Below are 24726 nucleotides of genomic sequence, written 5' to 3'. Positions count from 1 at the left end.
AGCAGCGAGACCCGGAGCCGGCTGCCCTCTCTGCGCTGACGCGAGCGGAGCCGTTGCGTGAGATAGCGGGTGGAACGGCAGCGGCAGCGCGGGTTGCCGGCCGGACGCGGAGCACGAGGCGGGGGCTGCCGGGCAACCGGGCTGCGGGCCTCGGCCTGGGCCTGGCGGGGGACGGAGCTGCCCCGGGGCCGCCCGGCCTCGGCCGGCGAGGGTGAGGGCGAGGGCCCGGGGGCCCGGCGGGGTGGGCTGTGCTGGGCAGCAGGCGCTCTGGGCCCGCGGGTTGCTGCGGGGGCTCTGGGACGGGCGTTTGGGGCTGAGGGGTCTCGGGGTGAGGAGGTGGGCGGGGGCGTCTCCGCTGGCGGCTGCCGCGGAGGGTCCGGTCCCAGCTCTGGTGAAACGGGGGACATTCGCCCTGGGGCAGCCGGTGCTCGGGTCTCGCCGGGGCCCAGGCCCAGGCACGTCTGAGGCTGGCCTTCGCTTTGTCACCCATCGGATTGTCTTTTCCCCACTCTGAAGTGTGAGGGGCTGCGTGTGCCAGCGATCGCAACTACGCAGTGGTGCTGCTTTTCCTCTCCTGAAGCTTTTCTGACTGCACGTTTTCTTGAGGGTGTAGTGAGAGGTAAGTCCGGTGTCAAGGACTTAAAACTGCAAATCATTTGCAGGTAATGTGTTTATCTGTGCAGGAGGTGCCTGAAGCCAGTGGATGAGGATCATGTTTGTGTATAAATGAGTGTCATACACTTCTTTTGAAGAAGTAAGCCCTCAGGTGAGTTCGTTGTCAATTATTTATAAAGCTGTTGTTGACTCTCTGCATTTTGTGTTGTTGGGTGGGGATAAATTAGCCTCCAAGTGTCTCTTGTGCCCTTTCTCTCATGTCCTTGATTATAGAAATTTTTTTATATGTTGTCTGTAAACAAAAAAATGGAAACAACAAAGACTGGAAAGGGGAGTTGGAGTACAAGGAGTGGAACATAATGACAACACACTGATTTTTTTTTTTTTTTTTTTCTCTTAAAATCTACTTGCCCGCATTAGGTTGTGGGTTTTGCTGGAATGATTTGGATGTCAGTGTGTTTTCTTATTGCAGTCGCATTGACAGGTAACTTTGGCTTTGCCTAGGCTGTATTTTGCGTATGCTTCTTTCTATGCTGTTGGGTACTCTCCTTCCCCTATTAACATGTCGGATGCAGGGAGTCAGTTCAGAAGTAATGTAAAGAATTACGCTCGCCTGTGCATTTTGTCTGCTCTGCTCCTAGATCCCCAGGTGTTTGGTGCAATGATTCTTTGTTTCCTTAAACTTACATTTTGGTAGGTTATTAAAATGTTCAGTGCAAGCCAGTCCTCCAAAGCCCAGTTCCTTGACAAAGCACGCCAGGCTCGGGAGGAGCGGAGGGAGCTGAAGGAGAGGGAGCGTGCTGCTGTCCAGATCCAGGCTTTGATCAGGAGGTTTCTCTGTCGATGCCGCCTGCAGAAGGAAATAAGGTGTGTGAAATTCTAGCTTCTGCGCTTTGCTCTTATCTGGAGAGGTGTGCTTGTTTTTTAACTACTGATGCTCGGTTTTGCAACTCTCCTAGGAGGGAAGTGGAGGATTTCTTTGGGGCAAATGAGTCTGGCCCAAGTAAAAGAAGTGCTCTTTCTATCTTCAGAATTGCTAGGAAACTGCTGTTTGTATTTAATCATAAAGAGGACAAAGAGGTAAGGTTGCTACTCTGACATGGGTTTCTTCTTTCGAGTACATATTTTAACAAGTTAAATAAGTTTAATTAGTTATGTAGTGATCCTGTAGTTTCCTGCAATATATTTTGGTTTCAGAAATGTGATCTCTGTCTCCTAGTCCTTCTTGGAGAGGTCTGCCTGTAGGAGTGAAATAGAAGAACCCTTGAATTTTTTAGTGGCAGTTCCGTATTCAGGGCATAGTTTAATGAATGTTTTTCCTGGTGACCATGCCAACTTCAGTAATTGAGCAGTGCCTTATGATGTTGTCAGCTACATCAGGTCCCCAGGCAGGTACGTTGTGGCAAAGTCACAAAGAGCTGTCTTGGTAGAGCGTAGCATGGAGGCTGTTTGTATTGCAGTTGCTTTTCTGACCATGCCCTGAATTTGTGGTTTCAGAGTGAAGCCCTTTGCTGTAGTTTCTATGAAATAATATTTGCCCCAGGAAACTGTAAGGGCTAATTATATAAGGAAAACAATTGAAAAATGAAAGGCTGTATTTAAATAGTAGCAGCAGCAGCGGGTGACTTTATTTTAATCTCCTCCATTTAACTCCTCTTCTGTTGATGATGGTGGTGCAAGTACTGCAAATGCAGTTTTCTGTATTTACAGCATCAAAAAAAGGCGTGTGCATTATATACAATTTTTTAAGTGCCTGGCATCCATTTGAAGTTCTGCGTTACAGTAATTGGGTGCGTTGCTGAAATATGTCTGTTCTGCTTCTTCTCCTCCCCCTTCCACCAGCAAGTCAGTCCCTTGCTAGGCCAAGGTCTAGGCTATGCTTGTTCCCACTCTATTTCTGGACACTGCTCTCAGTTAGGATAACCACAGCAGCCAATTCTGTAGCTCAGAATGGCTTTATAACTTGCAAATGTGACAAATACAGCTGGACTGAAATAATAATGAAGGAGTTCTGGATGTGATCACCAGGTTCTGCTGAGAGCTATGGTGGTCAGGGGTTTGGAACACACTGCTGCGCTCATTAGCATTAAGCTCTTCTAGCTGAACCCCAACAGGAAGATGCTTCTCCTGGCTTCAGCCTGTGCTGAGGGAAGGCTGAGAAATTCCTTCTGTTGATGAGCACTGTGTTCAAGGAGGCACCTCTTCTGCATAGCTGTAGTATGATGTGGAGATGCACCCCCGGGGAAGGGTGCATCATCCCTGCTTGTAGGGAATATGTTTGGAACACTTAATGTTTTGTTGTGGAGGTATCTTGCTCCCTCTGCTGAGCTGTTCCTAGTGCTTTTCCAGAAAGCCCTTCCTGTAGTTAGAACTAATGCCACCTTTTTTTTTTCCTTTCCCCACCTCCAGAGATTTGAAAAGCTGTGCCGTTGTATTCTTAATAGTATGGATGTTGAGAGTGAGCCCAAGGTCAGCAGGATTTTGGTTTTTTTTAGTTTGGGCGTGGGAGGGTTGGTTGTTTAAATTCTATATGTGGGGATTTAGGTTGGTCATATTTGAACCTTTAGCTTTCAAAAGCCCCTGACAACTGCTGAGATTTCATGGTGAAAGTTTGGATAAGTTCTGTGGTATTCCTCTGATATTTTTACTCTGTCTACAGCTATAGAGCTTAAAGGGCAATTTCTGCAGTGGGTGGTATGCTTTGACCAGTGAATTCTGGGGAGAGAAATAACTTGATTCCACTACTGGGCTGAGTAGGGTGCAGAGAAGGTCCTTTTGTTACAAAGCTTCCTGGTAATGTATTCTGCCAGTCTGTAGCACAAATAGTAATCGCTGCTCCCGTTTGTATCCTGCCTTTCTCAGGTGTGGTATGTGTCACTGGCGCTCTCCAAGGATCTTACGCTCTTATGGATCAAACAGATCAAAGACATTTTGTGGTTTTGCTGTGAATTTCTCAAGCAGCTTAAGGTAAGAAACATACTCTTTGTGGTTTGTCTCCCTGCATTTAGTTCTGCAGTTTGGCACAAAGCTAATTTGATTAATTAATATTGGTGTTTGTTATTGCAGCCTGACATCTTACAAGACTCCAAACTGGTCAATTTGCACCTCACAATGCTTGTCACCTTCACAGACACTTCTACGTGGAAGATCCTTCGGGGAAAAGGTTGGTGCATCCAACTCAATACTTAAGGCCACTGATCTGGGATTTGCTATTAAAATCTACTGAATGCTGTTTCTGCACCTTGTCTTCTCCCCATGCTTACCATAAAGATCCGTTATGCTTCTGTGCTTGCACAAAGCATAGAATGAGCAGCGAGGATTCCCTTGAGATTAGACAGGCTATTTCCCTTGGAACAGCAACAGTTACAACGGTTTTATAATGCTCCAAAATCTCACACACAAGAAATGTTCAGAGGATAATGGAAAGTGGTTTTAGCTCTGGGTTTTTGTAGGAAATATGCATAGAAAAGGTAGACAAGTATCGTGAGGAAATATGACTCTTATACCTTAAGCAAGACTTGATGTGAAATGCTGCTAAAATGGTAGTTTTGCATGTAAGGGCAAGGACTTTGTGCAAGAAGGGCTTATGAATTGACAAACTTTTATAGTTTGTAAGGAAGTAAAGAGTGGAGCTGTGATGCTGATTTAGTAACGTCAGTGTTTTAACCTGGAAGGTGAAACCCTGAGGCCTGCCATGAACCACATCTGTGCAAACATCATGGGACATCTAAATCAGAAGGGATTTTACTCTGTGCTGCAGGTCAGTCTTGGGCTGATACAGTTATGTCTTGTGTTTATTCAAAACAAGCCCCAGTCCTGTGCTGTGGTCCTTGTTCTGAGGAAGCTTTTACGATCTCTGTGGTGGTGTGTCAGGGAGAAGCTGGTTGCAGAGCACTGCTGATTTCTATATGGTCATATTTTATTTCAAAGCACTTGAGAGCAAATACACCATCTCATTTTTGTCCCTATTGCTTAATCATCTCATAATGAGGTGTACAGAAAGGGCTCTTGACTATTTTTCCAAACTGCTGCTGCCATTTCGTGTGTGTTTCATTTGTTTACTGCTCTGTAAGAGAAAGGAACTGATGTAATTTTTCGTAATCTTTTAAATCTTTTAAATATTACCAGGCAGCTATGAGCCTTGCCTGTTAATTTTAAAAGGCCTGGGAACCCTGAGTACAGGTCCTAGAGAAATAAGTACCGTAGAGTGTCTGATTTGATTACAATTTCTCTGTTATGCCATTATTAACCTGGAGCCCTTCTAGTTCTGCCAAATGACTTGTAGTAACTGGTTTTTAGGTTGCTTTTGTGTTGTTTTTCTCTGCTCTGAAAATAAACATACTGTCTTTCAGGAGTAATCATGATCTTTTTCTGAGTCCTGGAGGGAGTTTTGGTTTTGTTTTGGTTTGGTTTTTTTATTCCAGATTTTGCTAACTAATGGCTTGGCAAGATCCAGACCTTCCTTGTCGAAAGGCTCATTAACTGCCATCTTCTCTCTTGCATTGCGGTAAGGCGGCCAGCGCTGCTTGGGATGATATGCAGCCAAAGTTGTGCTTATTGTGTCTTTTGAAGATTTCTCTTTGTGCCATTGAGAGTATCACCATGGTGAAAGAAGGTGCTTTAGGCAAAGAGCTCACTTCTCTGTCATCCTTTTTCAGATCAGAATGTTCCTAAGTCAGTAATCAGGGTTAGTATGAGCCTAGACTTTGGAGTGCAGTTCCAGTTCAGAGTACAGGATCTGGAAGTCTTAAACCATTAGAAGGGGTTGAAGTTCTCTAGATAAGTATGATTGTGCCTCTTCACAATGAACTGCTGATGCAGATGTACCTGTTACTCAATTTGCGGGGGCAAAGTTTGTCTCTGAAACAAGACCTGGTTGCAGGTCTTTCAGTCTGATTTTGGTTTTTTCAGGTCTTTCAGTCTGATTTTGGGGGTTTTTTTTGTTTCTTTTTTTTTAAATAGAAGTGTGCTCTTACCCTGACCTCAAGTCACTTTGCTTTGGAAATCTGCAGTCAGTAACAAGCATTCTTTTAAGATTTCAGTGGTTAATTGTGTGCCACTTCCCTTCTATAGCTGTCACTGCTGGGATGATGAGGTTGTGATTTCAGTAGAGTAGCAGTGGATGTCCTTGAATATGCACATAACTTCTTCCTAAGGAAAACAACTATTTAATTATTAACTTCATGGTAGTAAGGAGGGAAGGGGAACATAGGAGATGAACCACATATCCATACCTCCCAGAGCACTGTAAGTGTTGTGCTATGTAAAAATGCATTATGCTGTGAAATGTTTGGGTTATATTCCTTTGAGTCATGAGCTATTTAGTGAACTTGCTGTGATAATAAAAGTGTAAGCGAATGTTCTTTTTCTAGTGATGCTTCTTAATGAGGGTAGAATCAGCAGCCGGTTCTGAATGGCTCAGTTAAAGATTGCATCTTACTTTGCTAGCTCAGGTTACTTGCACTGAAGTATTTTTCTCTCTGTAGCCCTGTGGTTGCTGCACAGTTTTCAGACAATCTGTTGAGGTCATTTCTGATCCATATCATGTCTGTGCCTGCTATAATGACTCATCTTGCTACTCTAACACCTGAGGTAAGTGAATGATATAATAGTACCAAAAATCCACTGAATATCACATAAGGCACTTGTTATTCCATTTATCAGCTCTTGAAACAGAGTATTGGCATTTCTCTCTTTGCCAGTTCCAACTCTCTGTTGTGGAAGCACTTGATCCTTACACCGTCAGGATACTCTGGGTTCCTAATACCACAGAAGTTATTAACACCAGTGGGATAATGGGCTGAACTACCCTAAAATAAATAACGAAATAAAATAAAGGCTTATGTGACACACAACTTGAATTTTTTGCATGTCCTTATTCTTCCATTTCTGTATCCATAGACAGAGCCATAGCAAAAATCAGTCCGTTGCATGGCAAAGGATCTACGATGGTAACTAGTAGGCTGTCCACTAATCTAATTTAATTTGACCGCTCCTCTGTGTAGCTTGGTGCAGACAGGCAAGTTTTGTGCCAAATGGGCATTCTTTATTCTTGCAGACAGTTGCAAAGATCTATCTACAACTGGAACATGGCCTATTCACCTGCAAGATTTTTTATTTCCTAGACCAGCCTCATGCCAAACACTCTCTTCAATGCAACACTCTCAACTTGCTGCTTTATTTGGAAAGAAAATACAACCTGAATTGCTGATGGCAGATCAGATGTGGTGGTTCTGCATGGTGCTTCTCAGCCTCACTGGCAGTTAAATTCTGTCTTTCAGCGTCTGGCGGTGATAGAATCTCATGATCTTTTCCGCAAGTTCGTCCTATTTTTAAGTCGTGAAGCACAATGCCGAGATGTCTGCGTGTGCCTAGAAGGAAGTCACACTCTTTGTTTGTTGGGTAAGCCCCTGTAACACTTTTTTTTTTACTGTGCTTGGAAGAGAGTCTTGAGTGAAATCTTCATTCTCCATGTGCCAGAGCTGTCTTCAGCTCTTCATCATTTTTTATCCTTATTTAGATGATTTCTAAATAATAATTCAGACTTATTTGGGGACATCGCAAACATAGCTTATGGAGGAAGGGTCTTGCAAATGGAGGAAGGGTCAGAGACTTCTTGTATACGTGTCCTCATACCTAAACTCTGAAGAATTATCTCTGCTAGCTTTTCACCTGGGCTCTGAAAAAGTCTTGCAGTGTAGCAGACTTGAATCTAACTTCCCTAAATGGGTGTGCCACTGATTTAAGTTCACATTTCTATAAAATTAACAAGAGGAACAGTTGGAATAGCTATGGATCGTCTGTAGCTTATAGTGGTTTGTAGAAGGTGGTGGTGGGATACAGAGAAGGTGGCCAAAGTGACATGCCACCGTAGTGGCTGACGTGTGCTGGAAATGGCTTGCTGTAGGGTAGCCTTAATAGTCGTTCTTGAAAAGGGGTGTGAGTTCATTTCGTTCGGTTTGTCTGTAACCACTGTCCCACAGCATTGGTTCCTCTTTTAAGTCTTGCTGTGCTGGTCATTCCACCAGGTAATCTTGTGTACTTGGGCTCCTTGAATGATAAAGTTCTTGAGGAGGAGACAGCTCATTTTGTGGGTGTGCTCATTCACATGCTCTCCTACTGCCAGAAGTACGTGTCTCAGAAGAAATCCAACCTCACCCACTGGCATCCTGTTCTGGGCTGGTTTTCGCAGACTGTGGATTATGGGTGAGTGAGGAGGACCTTATGGTGACAGATGATTAAGCCTCTCATTTTTACATCCCCCCCTTTTTTTTTTTTTTAATGCTGTAATGTGTTTTATGTTTTGAGATGAACAGTGTGACCATATTCAGAGTAACTTCTCAGATATTTCAGGTTATATTTGCACAATATAAACTGCTGCATTCATATGCAGACTATTATATGAGGAAATTAATTTAGTATAGTTAGAATGCTAAACAGCAGCTATACTGGTACGCTTGATACAGGACCTGTATATCAGCTCTTCCTATGAGGGCCATCTGTAGAGTGGGTGCATACCCCATTTTGACTGTGCACTAAATGTATCACAGCATCACTTCCTGGTGTTTTATTCCAGTCTGCCTTCTAACATGTCTCTCTGACTTGTCTTTCAGATTGAATGAGTCCATGCCTCTGCTGACAAAGCAACTGCAGTATCTCTGGGGAGTCCATATGATCCGCATCCTCTTCAGTGATGTGCTCAGCAAGAAATTGCTGGAGAATCAGGAAATAGCTCAGCTGCCAACACAGCCAGTTTCCCCTCAGAACAGCCTTCCTATGAAGAGTCAGTTCTGGAGGGCTTTTTTTTTTGTGTGTGTGTGCGTGTACATGTCTCTTTCTCTGTCACAGACTCACAGGGCTTTGACTTTTTCCACTTATGCTAAAAGCTTTGAGTAATTACTTGCACCAGCTGCTCAGATGGGGATGTGGTCTCTCCTATTTGTAATTCCTGCTCAGAATGCCTCTGTGACCTGAAACAAGTCTCTTACTTTGGTGCTGTGAAAATATTTGCTTATTTTAGCAGGTTTTTTTTCATGTTTCTCAAGTAGCTGAAGTGCTTACTGCATAAATTAGTACTTCTCAAGGCAAGATGCAAGGCCAGCTTCCCAGGTGAAAAGCAAGGTGAAGCTGGCTCATGGACCTGAGATGCATAGTGATTCTGCAGAAGAGTATTTGGAATAAGACAGCTATAATCTAGCTATTTTCTAGCTGCTGCCCATAGCACTAGATCCTGTGGTCATTAGTTACTGCAGTTCTGGTAAGGTTTTAGCTCTAGAGTAATGCCCCCACTGAAATATTATTCTGTGTCGCTAGTAGCTGTACAGTGTTCTGCCAGAAAAGTCCACCAAAACCTACTGTCTGTGGAGTGACTTAGTCTGCTTAAAATCCTCTTTATCTCATGGCTGCCAATGTTTGAGAATAAAAAAATGGCTTGGAATAACACTTCTGTCTCCTGAGCCAATGTCTCTTGTGCTTCTCTGCCACCAGATCTTTTCAAGAGAGCTTTCCAGAAGTCTGCATCTGTCCGCAACATTCTCAAGCCTGTTGGAGGCAAGCGAGTGGACTCAGCAGAAGTGCAGAAGGTGTGCAGTATCTGTGTCCTGTACCAAACCACGCTCACAACGCTAACGCAGATCCGTCTGCAGATCCTCACAGGTCAGGGCACATCTGTGCTTTTCAAATCACTTAAAATGTGGAGGAAAAATAGATTTTTCTTATTAAATTCTGTTGACATGTTGGTAGTTTTATTACTGACAACAGTGTATTGACTGGCTGGGTGGAAGGCTTGTTCCATCCTGAATCATACATGTGATCAATAACATTCATCACTTCTTTATCAAGCATTAACTTTCCAGAATACAAATTGAGCAAGTTTTCCTGTAATGAAACCTTACTTACTCCATATCAAACTTAAGACTGAGTCAGTGTTTCTGAGAAGCCAGCAATATTAATCGTTGTGGTGCAAACACTGAATGGTTTCATACATCTTATGAACAAATTACCTGCTTAGGAATGGATGGAGGAGATAAGCACTGTTTTGGTCTAGTGGCTAGAGCAGAGGAGTATGTCCAGAGCCTTGGGTGCTTTGTTTGTGGCTGTAGTGCTGACCACAGGTACAACCCCATTCTTTGTCTCCTTGTCTTTAAGATGGCTCTAATGGTGATTGGATCACGGGAACTAGTTCTTTTCTGAAGTTGCAAAATACTTAGTGGGAAAGGGCTTTAAGTGTGCAAACGATTAGTGCCTCGTTAAAAGCTTTTTTTCTGCTATCGTGGTGATTGTACATCTCCTGTTAATGCAGACAGGCCTGGGAGCCAAATGTGATGCTTGTGTTCCCTTCAAGTAAAGGGTTGCTTTGCAAAAGGATCTTTCAGCTCCACCTCATGTTGGTCTCTTTGAGCCTGCGTGAACAAGCAGGCAGAACAAGCTTTACTGAGTGTGCTTTATATTTTTCCATTGCTAGGCCTCACTTACCTGGATGATCTGTTGCCCAAATTATGGGCTTTTATCTGTGAGCTGGGACCACAGGGTGGGTTAAAACTCTTCTTGGAGTGCTTGAATAATGACACGGAGGAATCCAAGAGGCTGCTGGCCATGTTGATGCTCTTCTGTGACTGCTCCCGCCACCTTATCACGTAGGTAGCAAGCAGAGGGTGCTCTCTAGATTTGTGAAGCTGTTGTGTTCCTTAAGTTTCAAGAGGAATCGTTATGGTATTGCTGCCTTTGCATAAAGATAAACTAGGCAGAGTAAAGCAGCAAGCTTTTCAGATAGTCCTGAGACTGTCCTGAGAAATAAAGGACTTCAAAAGGACTTTCCCCCTCAGCCACGTGCTGCTTCAGGAATATACAGCTGGCTGAACTGGTAGCAAAATATTACAGCACTGGCTAGGGAGGGTGAAGAAACATTTCTTGTACTCCTTATGGGCAACAATTGTGTCAGTCCAAAGCAAACACTTGGGTGAGTCCAGATAAGGTTTGAGGAACACAGCTGCAAGAAAGCTTCCCAGCTTTTGTGCTTCTGTTTACAATTCCTTTGCTGTCTCGTTCATAAACACACACAACACAAAGGATGGGAGAGGGGGTGGAAAATTGTCTTTGCCAGTCAGTAAAGACAGTTTTCTTAGCTTGAATGATGAAAAGTTTTCTTGGGGATAAGTGCATAGGGCCTTTTAACTATGGAATACTGGCTTTGTTTCTATCTCAAACCTTTCATACTGTCTTTTGTTAGGACCAGATATCGGTCAAAATCAACAAATAAGGTTTAGTTGTTTATGACTTTAGATCCTGATGGGTGCCATTTGTCATAGAAATAAGAGCTGCTATTAAAGAATAATGTGCCTTTATGAGAATTTCAAAAGGTAATTAAATTTACACTTGTGCATTTGCATTTGTTTTCTCTGATAGGATTCTTGATGACATAGAAGTCTATGAAGAGCAGATTTCATTCAAACTGGAAGAGCTTGTTACCATCTCGTCCTTTCTGAATTCCTTTGTATTTAAGATGATCTGGGATGGAATTGTAGGTAAGTGCTTTTAGTAGCTTGAGTTGAGGTTGCAATTCTAATAACAGTAGGCATTAATTTGGGATTTTGAAGCTCCTGCTAATCATTACTTTGCACAAAAAACCATACTGTGTTGTGTGGCATGAGAATATGTCCCAGTCTTTTGGTGTCCAGATGCCTCTATTGCACTTGGCACCAAATACAGTGCACTCTTCTATTTCCAATAAGAATTTGTGTAGCAGACTTAATGGGCATGTTGCTTTTTGCCAGAGACTAAGTTTAGCGTGACTGGGCCGCATATTGCACAAGAGTGTAATATAGTGCTTTGACAAAGCAGAGCAGGCTTGCTGGGGTCTCGGTAGATATCTCGTTTTGATCTATATGCTGGTATAATTTGGCACAGCTCAGTTCCAGCAGTTAGATGAGATAGTCCATTTCTGTTGTGATGGCTCAGTTGGAGCTGGCTGAGATGACTTCGTGGCTAAGCATTTTTGATCAAAGAAGAGACTGTCTTCTGGGACACTCAAAATCTCTCCTTTCCCTCTGAAGGCGGTGGCGATTCAGAAAAATACACCTGTCCTGTTGTTGTGGGGCAGATGATCAACATGTTGCTCTTGGACACTCCTGTTACCTAGGGTGCCTGCACATTGCAGCTTTGTTCCTTTTGTTCAGAAAATGCCAGAGGGGAGACCCTGGAGCTGTTTCATTCTGTCCATGGCTGGCTCATGGTCTTGTATGAAAGGGACTGCCGAAGGCGTTTTGCTCCTGAGGATCACTGGTTACGCAAGTAAGTTGTGCAGCTCAAGGCAAGGATCATGCACAGCTGTGTGCTTTTCCCAGTGCACCACCTCCCCTGTGGGTGGCTGGTTTGGGATCCCTTACTTTAAACTGAGTGCCTCTCATTCTACCTGTGAGACCAAGGTCGGAACTACTCCCTGTGTTTGCATTTAAGGACACCCCTCCTATTGTGCTTCTCTTCTGCGGTGTAAGGATTAGCTGCTGCTCATGGAGGGGGTGATGCTTTGAAAACTGACTCAGCATCTTAACAGCTTGAGTGTCTCTGCCCTTCTTACATATGTACACCTGAGCACTTAAGTCATCTTTGAAATCATTACAGGTTTCCTCTCTCTCCTACCCCCAGCTATTTACCACACCTGGGCATTTCTCAGGGATCTCTGAACCTCTGCCTTTCTTTGTAAGGGACCTCAAGCCCAGCGTGCTCTTCCAGGAGCTGGACAAGGACAAGAAACGAGCCCAGCTGCTCCTGCAGTACATCCCACACGTCATTCCCCACAAGAATGTGAGTGGGACAGGGCAGAGGATGGAGGCTGAAAAGCCAGTGACCTGGGTGGCCTGAGATGGAAGGGACATGCGTCTTGAGCATTTTGTGACATGGAGCTTGGGACTGAAATGCCAGTTAAACAAGTCTTCTACTTCGCCCCACTCTCCCCAATATATGTCCTCTAAACTGTCTTGATTTCTGTCATTGGGAGAGAGCTTATCTGTGTGGGCAGCTGCATGGAGTCAGCCAGCAGTGCATGATGTGGCTTTGGAGAAAGTCTTAATGCAGAAAGCAGAGTGTCTTTTCGCAGGTAGCAAATCTGCAGAGATGACAGGTTTTTATGTGGTGGTTGGAAAGGTGCTTTTGTTTTCAGTGTTGTCAGTACCCTGTCCCTCCCAAAGCAGAGCTTCAAGGATTTCTCTGCCCCACTGGGGAACAATGAGGCAGATCCCCTTATTTCTAGTGAGTAGGTGACAGTGGGCCTACCTGGGAACAGGACAACCAAGAGCTAGTTCTGGGTATGCGTCAGGAGCATCTGGAAGCCCTGCTGCACTGGAGGATAAGGATTCTTGTGGATGAAGACTTATATTTGTTTTCTTTTTAAGAGGGTGCTGCTTTTCCGAAATATGGTTACAAAGGAGAAGGAGAAGCTTGGGCTGGTTGAAACCAGCTCTGCATCGCCTCATGTCACACACATCACTATCCGCCGCTCACGTATGCTGGAGGTGAGTGACTTGGCTTGCAGAAGCCAACCAGCAAGCCAATAACTTGACCTGACAAGAATGGGGGGTGTGTACGTTTTTATCTTCTCTGGATGCCGAGGGATCCAGTGCCAGTTCTGTCTTCTTTTGTATGAAGTGATGTGACAAGAAAATGCTGGAACTTAGTTCAGTTCAGACTGCTACAGACCTGGACTATTGACTAGGAAAAATGCTGGTCTTTTTGGACACAAAATCCAATGACAAATGCAGACTTCTGTGGTGTGTCTGTCTCCTGTCTCTGCTGCATGTCTGCGTGGGTGTTTCACATGTCCACCTGTATGATTGCCCTCTGGCCCTTGTGGTCTGTGTAGGATGGATATGAACAGCTACGGCAGCTTTCCCAGAATGCCATGAAGGGAGTGATCAGAGTGAAGTTCGTGAATGATCTGGGTGTCGATGAGGCTGGTATTGATCAAGATGGTGTCTTCAAAGAGTTTCTGGAAGAGATAATAAAGAAGGTGTTTGACCCCGCACTCAACTTGTTCAAGGTATGACGCGGGGCTGCCGGTGCTGACCATGATGACCTATTGCAGAGAGAACCAGACTGGCTCACTGTACTGTTTTCTCTGTTTGTGTGCAGACAACCAGTGGTGATGAGAGGCTGTATCCATCCCCAACATCCTATATTCATGAGAACTACCTACAGCTCTTTGAGTTTGTGGGGAAGATGCTTGGGAAGGCTGTATATGAGGTGAGCCAAAAGTGCCATATTAGGATATTGTCACTGTTGGTATAGCACTGTTCAGAAGCAGTTCTGTCACGGTGCCCCTTGCCTTTGAGAGCATCTGTCACATGCTTGGGGAGGTGTTACTGAAGAGGTGAGTTTGAAAAAATGTCTTGGGTAAAGATACTGATGGTGGAGCAGTCTGGCACTTTTTCAGGCATGAATTAAAAACAATTTTGGAGGTAAAACCTGGGACATAGCTTGATTTGTTTTTCTTGGTGCTGGGGATACTAGCTGGAATAGTCTGTTATTTTGATGTTACACCTTACAATCATCCATTTTATTGATGCCTTACTTAAAGGGACGTGACAAATAGGAGGATGGGATGACAGAGTGACCCTCTCCATTAAGGCAGTTCTTTTAAAGGAAATGTGGAGTTCCCTGTTGCCTTTTTGCACCTGCTCCACTAACTAAGGGATTTGAAGAGGACGTGGTTTTCTTAGCTGATTTCAGTGTCTTGTATCTTTGCACTTGTTCCACAGCACGTGATCTGCTTGCAGGCCTCGTAGGTAACCAAAGATGTTGCACATAACAAGTATGCGGCCAGACCTCACCTGTGCATTCTTGTTGTCTGTAGGGGATAGTTGTGGATGTACCATTTGCTTCCTTCTTTTTGAGTCAGCTACTTGGGCACCACCACAGTGTCTTCTACAGCTCCATAGATGAACTTCCCTCCTTGGACTCTGAGTTCTATAAAAACCTCACTTCAATTAAGGTTTGAGTATTCCTTTTCTTGTTGTTCAACTCCCTTATCACTGGCCACTGCTAGAAATACTAGAATTGCAAACTCCTTTGGGGTACTGATCATCTTAAAAACACCCTGGAAGTAATTGTCATTCTGAGGCAGGTTGGTGGGTAGCAGTCTTGTGATTTACTGGGGCAAGCAGCGCTGACAAAGGAGTCTGAAGGTGTAAACCTGGAACTGGTAATTGGAAAACTCCAAGTTCTAGCCTCAGCTCTTGAGCAGTCTCCCCATAACCTAGAGCAACTCGTGTATTTGTTATGCTTTGGTGCCTTGTGCCTGCTGGGGATCGCTTAGTGGAAGAGTAATATAAAAATGCAGAGCTACTGTTCCTGTTGCTAAATGCTGACCACCTTTCCCTTTTTCTGTTGTTCTTCTAGCGTTATGATGGTGATATAAGTGACTTGGGCTTAACGCTGTCCTACGATGAAGATGTGATGGGTCAGGTAAACTTTAATTCAATGGCTGTGTTGGACCTTATCTCTGCTTTGTTCCAAACACCCTCCTCATGCTAGGTGGTGACAAGCAGAGTTCTGGGCAGTGACAGTCAGAGTCCACAGCCCTAGCTCAGGCAGTCCCTGTTTCTCCTGGTTAGATCCTAGCAGCTCCGCACAGGAGTGTCTCCCTTGCATGTCTGGATGATGCTACCAGGAAGAACGTTTGAAGCACTAAGAGGGATCCTGAGGATTGTTGCCCACTGCTGCAGGAAAGCCTGTGGTGCTGGAAGTGGCAGATTGTGAATATAAACAATCAGCAGCAGAACTAGGTTTGACTCCTGAGCAGAGGTGTCGTAGCTTTTATTAGTGTCATTAGAGCAGAGAAATACACCTGCCGTCTGACTTGTCAGCAGAAGACAGCTATTATTCTCTGGTGAGCTTTCTGAGAGCTGGTCTTGAGCATCTAAAAGTCAGGCAGTCTGTCCAAGCTCATGCTATGCAGAGTGCATTTTACTCTGGTACTTATATTTCCAGATATGTCAGGTGGATGCTCTGTGTGGCCCATTGGAACAAGAATCCTGAGGGTACTGACTAGTAAATGACCTTGTGTTTGATTGTGGTTAGGGCTTAGCTCTGCTCTCCTTTTACAAAAAATATGCCTGTGCCGAAAGGCTGGCTCAGCTTCAGAGATTCTCTGAACTCAGCCATAGGATTCTGCAGCTTCGTTCAATATTTGGCTGTGAGCAGAGAACAGCTTCTTCCACCAAAAGGTTGCCTTCTGACCCTTAATTTTTCTAGTGCCAGGATTTTTTCTTTTCTAGTCAAAAACCATTGTTTTTTGCTTTCCCAGCATAACTGGTTTTTTCTTCTTTCAAAAAGAAGAATCTGTGTGAGTAGGGAGGAATTCCTTTTCTTTAAATGTAGCCGTTTCCATCAGAGAAATTTGAAGTGTGCCAGGAGGTCTCTTGGCCTTGAGAAGAAAGGGCTGCCTGTCAGTCCCTTACAAAGGCTTGAAGGTTCTTGGTTTCGCTTGTGCCTTGGGTTCTGTGGTACTGTGTGTGCATAGCTGGAAAATACAGATAGATAAGATAAAAATGCCTTTGCTGTCTGCAGATGCTGTTTTTGCTGCAAATTCTGTGGGGAGACCTTAGCTAGAGCTAAGCCTGAGCACTGTTAGCAGTGTACATCCTGTGGCACAGAGCTTAGAGACCACTAAGTCATGGAGTGTTTATCTGGGGCTGCTTGTCCTTGAGAGCTTTGCATGCTGCAGCTTCCTGTTCCTAAGCTGGCTGGTTTGGACCTAGCTTGCATACATCTGATAGCAGCAGTAGCAGTGTAAATGCATCTGCAAAGGTAAATGGGAAGACAGCTAAGTACTGATACAGCCCTGCTCTGCACAGGTGAGAGGTTCATTCCACTGCACAGTGGGCTGAACGCCTTGCTGCTGCCTCAGGATTGCTGAGACTTCAGCTTTGAGTATTTTTCCACCTAAAAAATAAAGGTAGGAAACAGCGTATGAGAGCCCAGCAGTAAGACATGGAAGGCTGCAGCACACCAAACTTCAAAATAAACCAGGGGACTCCTGCTTGCCGTATGCTTTGGGCATGCTGAAGCAGCCAGGTGGGGTAACCCTGTGGTTACTGAATGAACTTGTGCTTGCCTGCTAGGTACAGCTCTGTGTTGGGCACAGGGGAGCTGAGCTCATTCCCTGTGCTGGGCTCCCTTCTGACCTTGGAAGACACCTGGAACTGAAGAACAGAGGCCACTGTAATACGTGAATAAAGACTTTCTGCCTGTTAGTGTTGGTGCAAAGATGAGTCGTGGCTCTGTTGCTGTAGCAAGCACCCAGAGGGTCCCTGCCGCTGGCTCTGAGCAGTGCTGTCAGCTGAGCACCAGGCCCTGGCCCGGCATGGCAGGGAGGAGATACTGGCCAACTGTCTCACTTTCTGAGCACTCTCGGCTTCATGCCTTGAGTGCCCAGCTTGAGGGACAGTGAACTCGAGGGAGCTCTGCCACTCAGGTGGCCCCAGATGAGACCTGTGGAGCAGACAGTTTTGGATTGTGCTGTTAGACTGAGCTACGTGATGGCTCTGAGCTTGTTCAGCCTCTAGATTCTGGGATTGTGACAGTCCCTGAGGGCTCTTTGAATTGATTTGTGTGCGGTTCAGCAGTGATGGATCAGACTAGAGAGGAGGCTTCCTCAAAGAATGGCTGGCTCCACTGGTGGGAGAGACAGAGTTCCCTGCTGTTCAATTACTATCTTAATAGTTAAGTGAAACTGGTTCAAGGCAGAAGCAGGATTATTACTTAAATTTTAAATCCTACTGTTTTATTGTAAAAATAAATGCTTTGTGGGGAGGTAACAGCTTAGCATGGCATTTCTTTCCATTGTGGTTCCAGGCAGTAATTAGCAATACAATCATTTCTTCCTTCAGCTTGTTTGCCATGAACTTGTTCCTGGAGGGAAGACCATTCCCGTTACCAATGAAAATAAGTAAGTACAGCAATCAGATTTTTAAGGTCACCACTGCAGAATACTTTATTCTAGTTCCTTGGGCTTGCATCTGGAATGAATTGAGATAGATTGGAGTAGAAGGAGCACATAAATATCTTAATAGAATTTACTGGTTACAGTTCATCGGCAGAAATTGTATTATATTCGATTTGCAAAATAAAAATTGACAATTTACTTCTTGAAACAGCGCTTCTGAGGTCAAAGGCACGCAGTCTGAGAGATTCTGCAGGATTTAATGACGGTGATAGATACAGACAGATGGATTCAAAGCAATTCAGGCACACAGTCGTGAACATAGAGGGCACAGATGCTCAAAGACACCTTGGAGCAGACAGATCTTCTCAGAATGATAACATGTGGCAGTTGTATAAAGCACTGTTCTTCAGAAGAGACAGTGGTGAATTCAAATGTAGTCGACAGTCTTACTTTAGACACAGGAAATCAGAGGAGACACCAAGCCCTGTAGCTATTTTCACAGATAACCGGCTTTTAGATAGTTATTGTAAATGTCAACTCCAGAGCCTGAAAACCAAACCCACCTTTTTGTTCCCTTCTTTTTTTTTTTCTCTTCTCTATACCCTTCAGTGATCATAAAAGCAGGATAAAATATCTATTAAGCAGATGTGTGTTTGAACTGGTAATCTGGGGGTTGTTCTCTTTAATGGCAAGTGAAAGCTGGATCCTACCTGAGGATTTGTCTTTGTTAGTGCACTTTGCAATCTGATATTTCCAGTCTTTTCCCTCTTGAGCTCCAACCAGGGAGTTTCATTTGAAAGGATCTTTCTCTGGCTTGTCAGAAGTCAGCTCAGGGAGAAAGTTGAAAGTCCTGTATGTTACCCTGCTTGCTTACAACAGAAACTTTGAAGCTTTTGTGCATATGTGCACACAAAGTGGTAAGGAGAAGCATTATAAGTGGAAGCAATCTAGAAACAGTTCTGTCTGTTAATGGTGGAGTGAGGTTACCTAGCTGAAAACCCAGTCAATGTGATTGTGGTGGTGTCTGCCTAGGAGCTGATGAAGAAGAATCAGCAAGCTTGATTGTTTTGACTGTTGGTGAGAAGAGGAAGCCTGATGGTGCCTCCCTCTAATAAACAGTGTACCTCTTCCACACTCCTGCGATGAAGGTGGAAATCTCCTAAGTGTTCTTTTGGTGTGTTGATTCTCTAGCCATGGGTTTCGGTGCAGGTGGCATCAGAGCCCAGACAGTTGATTTTCAAACCTAGAGGAGTGCCTGCGACTGGGGATCTGATCCTTTAAAGGGGAGTCGGACACATGCTTTCCCCTGTAAGCTGCTGTCCAGCCGAGCTTGATCAAGCAATTATTGGAGCCAGCTAGTCCCTGGGTTGGAAAGAAGCTCTAAGAAATGAGCAGACAGTTCCAGAGGTGGGGGGTGGGGGCCAAAGTCTGGGCAGAACAGCTCCTTTTGCTTAGATTAAAAAGCAGGGCCTTGGAGGAGAAAGTATAATGCACCTCCAGACAGTGCTAGTCCCTTTTGGGCTGGAGAGGCAGGTCAGCAACCTTGTTCCTGCACCAGTGAGGTGGTTGTCCCTTGCTGCACCAGCTCACTCACTGCTGCCATCCCTGTCACACGTAGGATCAGCTACATCCATCTCATGGCTCACTTCCGGATGCACACACAAATCAAGAGTCAGACAGCAGCGCTCATCAGTGGATTCAGGTCGATCATTAAGCCTGAATGGATTCGTATGTTTTCTGCACCAGAGTTGCAGCGGCTGATCTCCGGTGACAATGCTGAGATAGACCTCGAGGACTTAAAGTAAGTGAACAACTGGGTCTGCTGGTCTCCTTGCTCAGCAAACCAAGCCGTTTTATTATATAGCTATTTGGAGGTTTGCAGGGCACTGGCTCTTGCACAACTTTCTGCTTCTCCTAATTGAAATTTGAGGAGCAGACAGAAACAAATGGAGCTGAAGAACATGTTCCTTAAAGCTAATTTGGACAAAGTACTAATGGATGGTGAGGGTCCTTTCTTCCACTGGCTCCTGAGCAGAATTTCTCTTTGCCCTTGTCTTTTCTCTGATCAAGTGCCCAGTAAGTGTTGGTGGGGGCTCAGTACTAGCAGAGCGAACCCTGTCTCGTGGCAGGTATTGATCCTTCCAGCGCTTGTCAGCTGGCAGCTGTGACCCTCCTGCTGCAGTGGGACACAAGCCTGCCACAAGCTTTCTCTCCCCAGAAAACACACAGTGTACTATGGGGGCTTCCATGGCAGCCACCGGGTCATTATCTGGCTGTGGGACATCCTAGGCAATGACTTCAGCCCTGAGGAGAGAGCCATGTTTCTCAAGGTAAATGCAGTCATTTCAGCCCAGCCTGCCATTTGGGGTGGTTGGCCAGTGCTGTTTTTTCCTGCTAGCTGGGTGCTTTCTGCACTAATAGGAGGAGTGTCGGAATGCTCAGCGCCTTAAAATCAACATCCTGTTCCCCTGCAGAGAAGCAGCCGTGGAAGCAGAGTTCCTATAAATGCTCTAGTGTCACCATGAATAGTTTGTTTTCAAAGGCTAGCAGAGCTGTCCACTAAAGCTCAGCAGTATTGTACTGGGGGGTGCTCAACTGCCAGTCCGAGCAGCTGTCTGCTGTGACTGCGTTAGCCGTATGTCTGTTATAGCCAGCCTGCTCTCACTACTGCTGTCTTTCACTGTCCATCACTTTTTCAGTTTGTTACCAGCTGCTCCAGGCCTCCACTTTTGGGTTTTGCCTACCTCAAGCCTCCGTTTTCCATCCGCTGCGTGGAAGTCTCTGATGATCAGGTAGGCACCCTGCTTGCTCGTGTCTCATGCATTCCCTTCCAGGCTTCTGGCAGCCTTCCTCCCTGCCCAGCTTCCTCATCTCTGTCTGACCAGGAAACTGTAAGGTTCTGTATATGCTCTATAGGGCAAGGTGAAAACAACCTTACACTAACAGGATGCATATGGCTGCACCTACCTCCTGCCACACACAGCAGCCCTTGGGATCTTTTTGCCTGTCTCCAGGGTTGTGTTTTTCCCTCAGGACCTCCCTGTGCCCTGTGCCTCTGATCCTTCTCCCCTGTCCACCCTGCGACGGGACCCTGCATGGGTAACGGCAGTTGCAGTTACAAGAGAAGCTCTTTTCTAGCTGTTGTGGAGGACAGGGCTTTGAGGTTTCACTCTCCCTGTTCCCAGCAGACAGGTTATGTGTTAGCACCTCTGCCCTGTGTATAGGCACCCTGCCTGGAAGGAGCACAGCAGAGAAGTGCAAGGGTGATGCATTTCTGCCCTGTTCCAGGACACTGGTGACACACTGGGCAGTGTGCTACGGGGCTTCTTCACAATCCGCAAGAAAGAGCCAGGCGGGCGTCTCCCAACCTCGTCTACGTGTTTCAACCTCCTCAAGCTTCCCAACTACAGCAAGAAGAGCATCCTGCGGGAGAAGCTGCGCTACGCGATCAGCATGAACACTGGCTTCGAGCTGTCCTAGCTGCCATGGCCCTGGACTCTGCAATGAGAGCTCCCAGAGCTGCTGACTGCTGCTGGAGGTGGAAGCCTTCATGCACAGAGGGTGGATCAGCTCCGCAGGAGCTGACTGCTCACTCGAGGGCTGGAGAGATGCAGCTGATAATAGAGGCTTACAGGGATGAGCTTCTGGGCTAGACAGGGCTGGCTCTTCTTGGGCATTTCTCCAGGATGAAGGAGGTGATGGGCCTGACCCAATACACTTCACTTTGACACCCACGTAAATCGTCTTTAAAAGCAAACCCCAGGGGAGCATAAAAGGAACATTAAAAGTGCCAGTCAGATTAGTGACCGTAATACCCCCCAGCAGGCTGTGCTGTCTGGGCAGCTGCTGATGTGGGAGTGTTTCTTTTTCCTTTCCCAGGAGATGGTCCAGTTTCTTTCTGGGTGGAAGTCAGTCTGTGGGAAGCTGCCCAAAGGCAGAAACATGACAGAACCCACAAGGAGACAAGCACGAGACTGCAGCATTGGATGTGCCACAAATGGCAATGTTTACTCAGGACAGGTGATGCTGTTGCTCTGTGCAAGGCCCTTGTGTTTGGGCCAGTGGTTCATTCTCTGAGACAGACTCGAGAAGCAGCAGGTTAAATGCAAGCAGATGGACCCTGCCATTCTCAGGAAGGCGTCAGAGTGCTCTAGGTTAAGAGCTCAAGCAGCAGGCGTGGGGGTCAGCATGCTGAGCCAGCTGTGCCTCTGCCAGGCTCTTGCCAGAGCCTGTGCTTTGGATCAAAGTGGTTGTTGTCTGAATTTGCTCAGGAGCAGAAAAGATTTAACTTTCTTTAGTTTCCAGGGGACAGGAGCTGGTGCACAGCTTGGGCAGCCCTCACTCCCCAGGACAGTACTCAAGTGGGACAGATGTCCCCTGTGCTCTTTGGAAGGGGAACGTGCTGAGCCCTCTGGAAACCTCCATTGGCAAAATTCCTCTCCTTGGGCAGAAGTTTCACTTTGTTTGCAGGCTCTTTTGTTAGGGAGATGTGCTGTTTGGAACCAGGTCTTGGCCTCTGCATAACAGTCACATTTGCTTTGTTGCCAAACTATTTATTTTGGTCGCGTTGTCTCTTTCTGGCCTTATTTTTAACAGTTGATGTTTGCCTGTAGCAGGCAGCTTTTTCAGGTTGTTCTGAAAGGGAGGGCGTGAGTGGGGGGTTGTGCACGTGTGTCTGCTGGGGAGGTGTGGACCCTTCCTGCCATTTCTAATAAGTCCAGAGCCTGACTTGTGAAGTGTCTCTGCAGCTTTCCAGCCTTGGTCCCTCATGCTGCTGCAAGTCCTGCCTCAGCCCAGGCCAGGTGAGAGGAGAGACTGCCGTCTCCTGTGCTGCTCTGTCCTTGCAGGGTTTCTGGCACAAAGCAAAGCCATGTACATTCTCCTGTTTGGGACAGGATTTAAAACCAGTCACCTTCTCCCCTTCCCCTGTTGCTGCTCACTAATAAAACAAGCTCCCACAGAGGCTGCTAGTATGTCCCCTGGACTTCCTTTTCCCTCCTTACCTTCCTGGGGCACTGGTGACCCTCACCCTGCGCTCTGGCCCCTCCCCACCGTATAGGCAGATCGGCTAGGAGCCTTGCTGCACAGGTCTGCTCCTGGCAGCCGTTCCAGTGCGAGGCTGCTGTACCCTACCTCATCCTCTGGCTTGCTGCCTTGGTCCATCTCCCGGGGGTTTGCATCCCCAGGCGTGCTCAGCATAGCACAGGTCTCCACAGAGAAGGCTCCCTGGGCTCTTTGGAAGACCCTCTTAACCACAGTATCTTGCACATTTCAAACAGACCAGAAAATACTTGGCACCATTCAACCAAGAGTAGAGAGATGGCCTTTGCTTCATATTTCTCTTCTGTCTTGCTTCAGCTGATTTTCAGAGAAGTAACCCTTTTTTTAGAACCAGTGCCTGGAAATGCATCTGGAAAGCAACGTCGGGATCCTTTTTCTCTGTCAACTCAGTAATATTAAACAGGAGCGATCAAAAGTGTTAGGACAGGAATGTCTGCATTCAGAGGATTTAAGATACTGGACTAAGTGAGTCCAGAGAAATTAAAGATTATAGTAAATTTTTTTTTTAAATAGAGCATTTCAGCATTAACAAGTTGATGACTGTGTAGTTGAGAGGTTTAGGCACTGACTTGTACCAATTAATAGTTTAAAATACCACAAAAGATCTCTTTTTTTTTTCTTCTAGGGAAATGCAGTGTCTAAATAGAGCACAGTGATTGTTCAATGAAGTGAGCTGTTGAACATGTTGAAATAAAATCTTTGCTTTCTTTTTCCTTCATTCCTCAGGAGTACAATTCCTAGAAAAGATCTTAATGCAAACTTAGCTAGGTCCCTGCAAACCTGGAAATATTGCACTATGAGACACTACATCCAATTTTGTAGCTAGCGTATAAAACGTGATTGTCTAGTAAACGCCCTGGTGGCTGTGTGTGCAACAATAATATTTCTCTTGAGTAGCTGATTTCTATATGACTGGGAGGCTTTAATATGTTTTTACCTGAGCAGAAGGCTGCGAATGTGTATCGGTCCCTGCCTGCACTGATGTATTCTGCACGGGTGTTCTTCGTAGGGCAGGGATGGTTTTGCCATGGGAGATTAATGACTATTTTTTCTATAGAAGACTCGCTGCTGTGGAGACCTTGGTTACATCCCTTGTATCAGAAATGCAGGGAAGAGAAAAATAAACCTAATATGAGTAAGATGATGGGATGTCTCCTCTTCCTTTCCCTGGGTGTAACGCTCCTGCTCAGAGCATCTGGCAGAGGGGAGAGCAGAGCTTTGGGGTACTGGTACCTCTGCCAGGAGGCTGCAGGGCAGGGGCTGGAGGCTGATGGTCCCTTGGAATTTTCCCTTGGAAATCCCTGTTGTCAGGCTCGATCCTGGTGTGTGTGCTCAGGTGTCCCTGAGAAACAAGACTCCATGGGAGCTACTGATGGTGATATGAGTGCCTCTGAGCTGGAAGGGACCCGGTGGTGGGGTTGTTTGAAGCATGATGTCAAATACATCAGCAGTACAAGGAAGACTGGGGATACAGCGGGCCCACTGCTGAATGCGATAGGGTTGGGGCCCTCGTGAGGCAGGATGCAGAGAAGGTGGGGTTACTGAATGCCTTCTTTGCTTCAGTCTTCACTGCTGAGTCTCGCCCTCAGGCATCCCAGCCCCCAGAGGAGAGAGAGAAAATCTGGAGAAAGGAGGATTCCCCTTGGTTGAGATGGTTTGGGTCAGAGATCATGTAGGGAAACTGGTTTCTCAAAAATCCATGGGCCCTGATGGGATGCCACCCACGAGTGCTGAGGGAACTGATGGATGTTCTTGTGAAGCCACTCTCCCTCATCTTTGAAAGGTCACGGAGGACAGGAGAGGTGCCCAAGAACTGGAGGAAAGCAAATGTCACTCCAGTCTTAAAAAAGGGCAAGAAGGAGGACCCGGGAAACTCTAGGCCAGTCAGCCTCTCCTCCATCCCTGGAAAGGTGATGGAGCAGTTCATCCTGGAGGTCATCGCCAGGCATGCAGAGGAAAAGAAGGTTATCAGAAGTAGTCAACGTGGATGCACCAAGGGGAGATCATGCCTGACCAACCTGATAGCCTTCTGTGATGGCGTGACTGGCTGGGTCGATGAAGGAAGAGACGTGGATGTTGTTTATCTCAACTTCAGTAAGGCGTTCGACACT

General features: G+C 45.9%; 1 protein-coding gene across 5 annotated transcripts; it reads left to right on the top strand.

Moving 5' to 3' along the window:
- Positions 1-59: 59 nt before the first annotated feature.
- UBE3B (ubiquitin protein ligase E3B) lies at positions 60-23759 on the top strand. Of its 5 annotated transcripts, XM_064465948.1 has the most exons (30): positions 61-211; positions 517-619; positions 684-766; positions 1036-1099; positions 1313-1482; positions 1575-1695; positions 3025-3084; positions 3478-3582; positions 3682-3778; positions 4290-4375; positions 5040-5122; positions 6102-6207; positions 6897-7017; positions 7644-7821; positions 8229-8398; positions 9103-9270; positions 10079-10250; positions 11020-11138; positions 11790-11904; positions 12318-12417; positions 13005-13124; positions 13472-13648; positions 13741-13851; positions 14462-14599; positions 15007-15072; positions 17499-17557; positions 19173-19355; positions 19773-19884; positions 20254-20346; positions 20843-23759. In XM_064465948.1, exons 5-30 carry the CDS (start codon positions 1322-1324, stop codon positions 21032-21034), a joined length of 3213 nt encoding a protein of 1070 aa, XP_064322018.1. In that variant the 5' UTR covers positions 61-211; positions 517-619; positions 684-766; positions 1036-1099; positions 1313-1321; the 3' UTR covers positions 21035-23759. The 5 variants fall into 5 exon arrangements, 4 of the variants coding, with proteins under 4 accessions (XP_064322020.1, XP_064322018.1, XP_064322016.1 ...); XM_064465946.1 differs by lacking the exon at positions 1036-1099; XM_064465947.1 differs by lacking the exon at positions 1036-1099 and having other exon boundaries at positions 663-766.
- The last annotated feature ends 967 nt before the right edge of the window (positions 23760-24726 follow it).

The sequence above is a fragment of the Phalacrocorax carbo genome, chromosome 15 (genome assembly GCF_963921805.1).
Source record: "Phalacrocorax carbo chromosome 15, bPhaCar2.1, whole genome shotgun sequence".
Lineage (NCBI taxonomy): Eukaryota > Metazoa > Chordata > Aves > Suliformes > Phalacrocoracidae > Phalacrocorax > Phalacrocorax carbo.
This window is presented reverse-complemented; position numbering and strand designations above follow the sequence as displayed.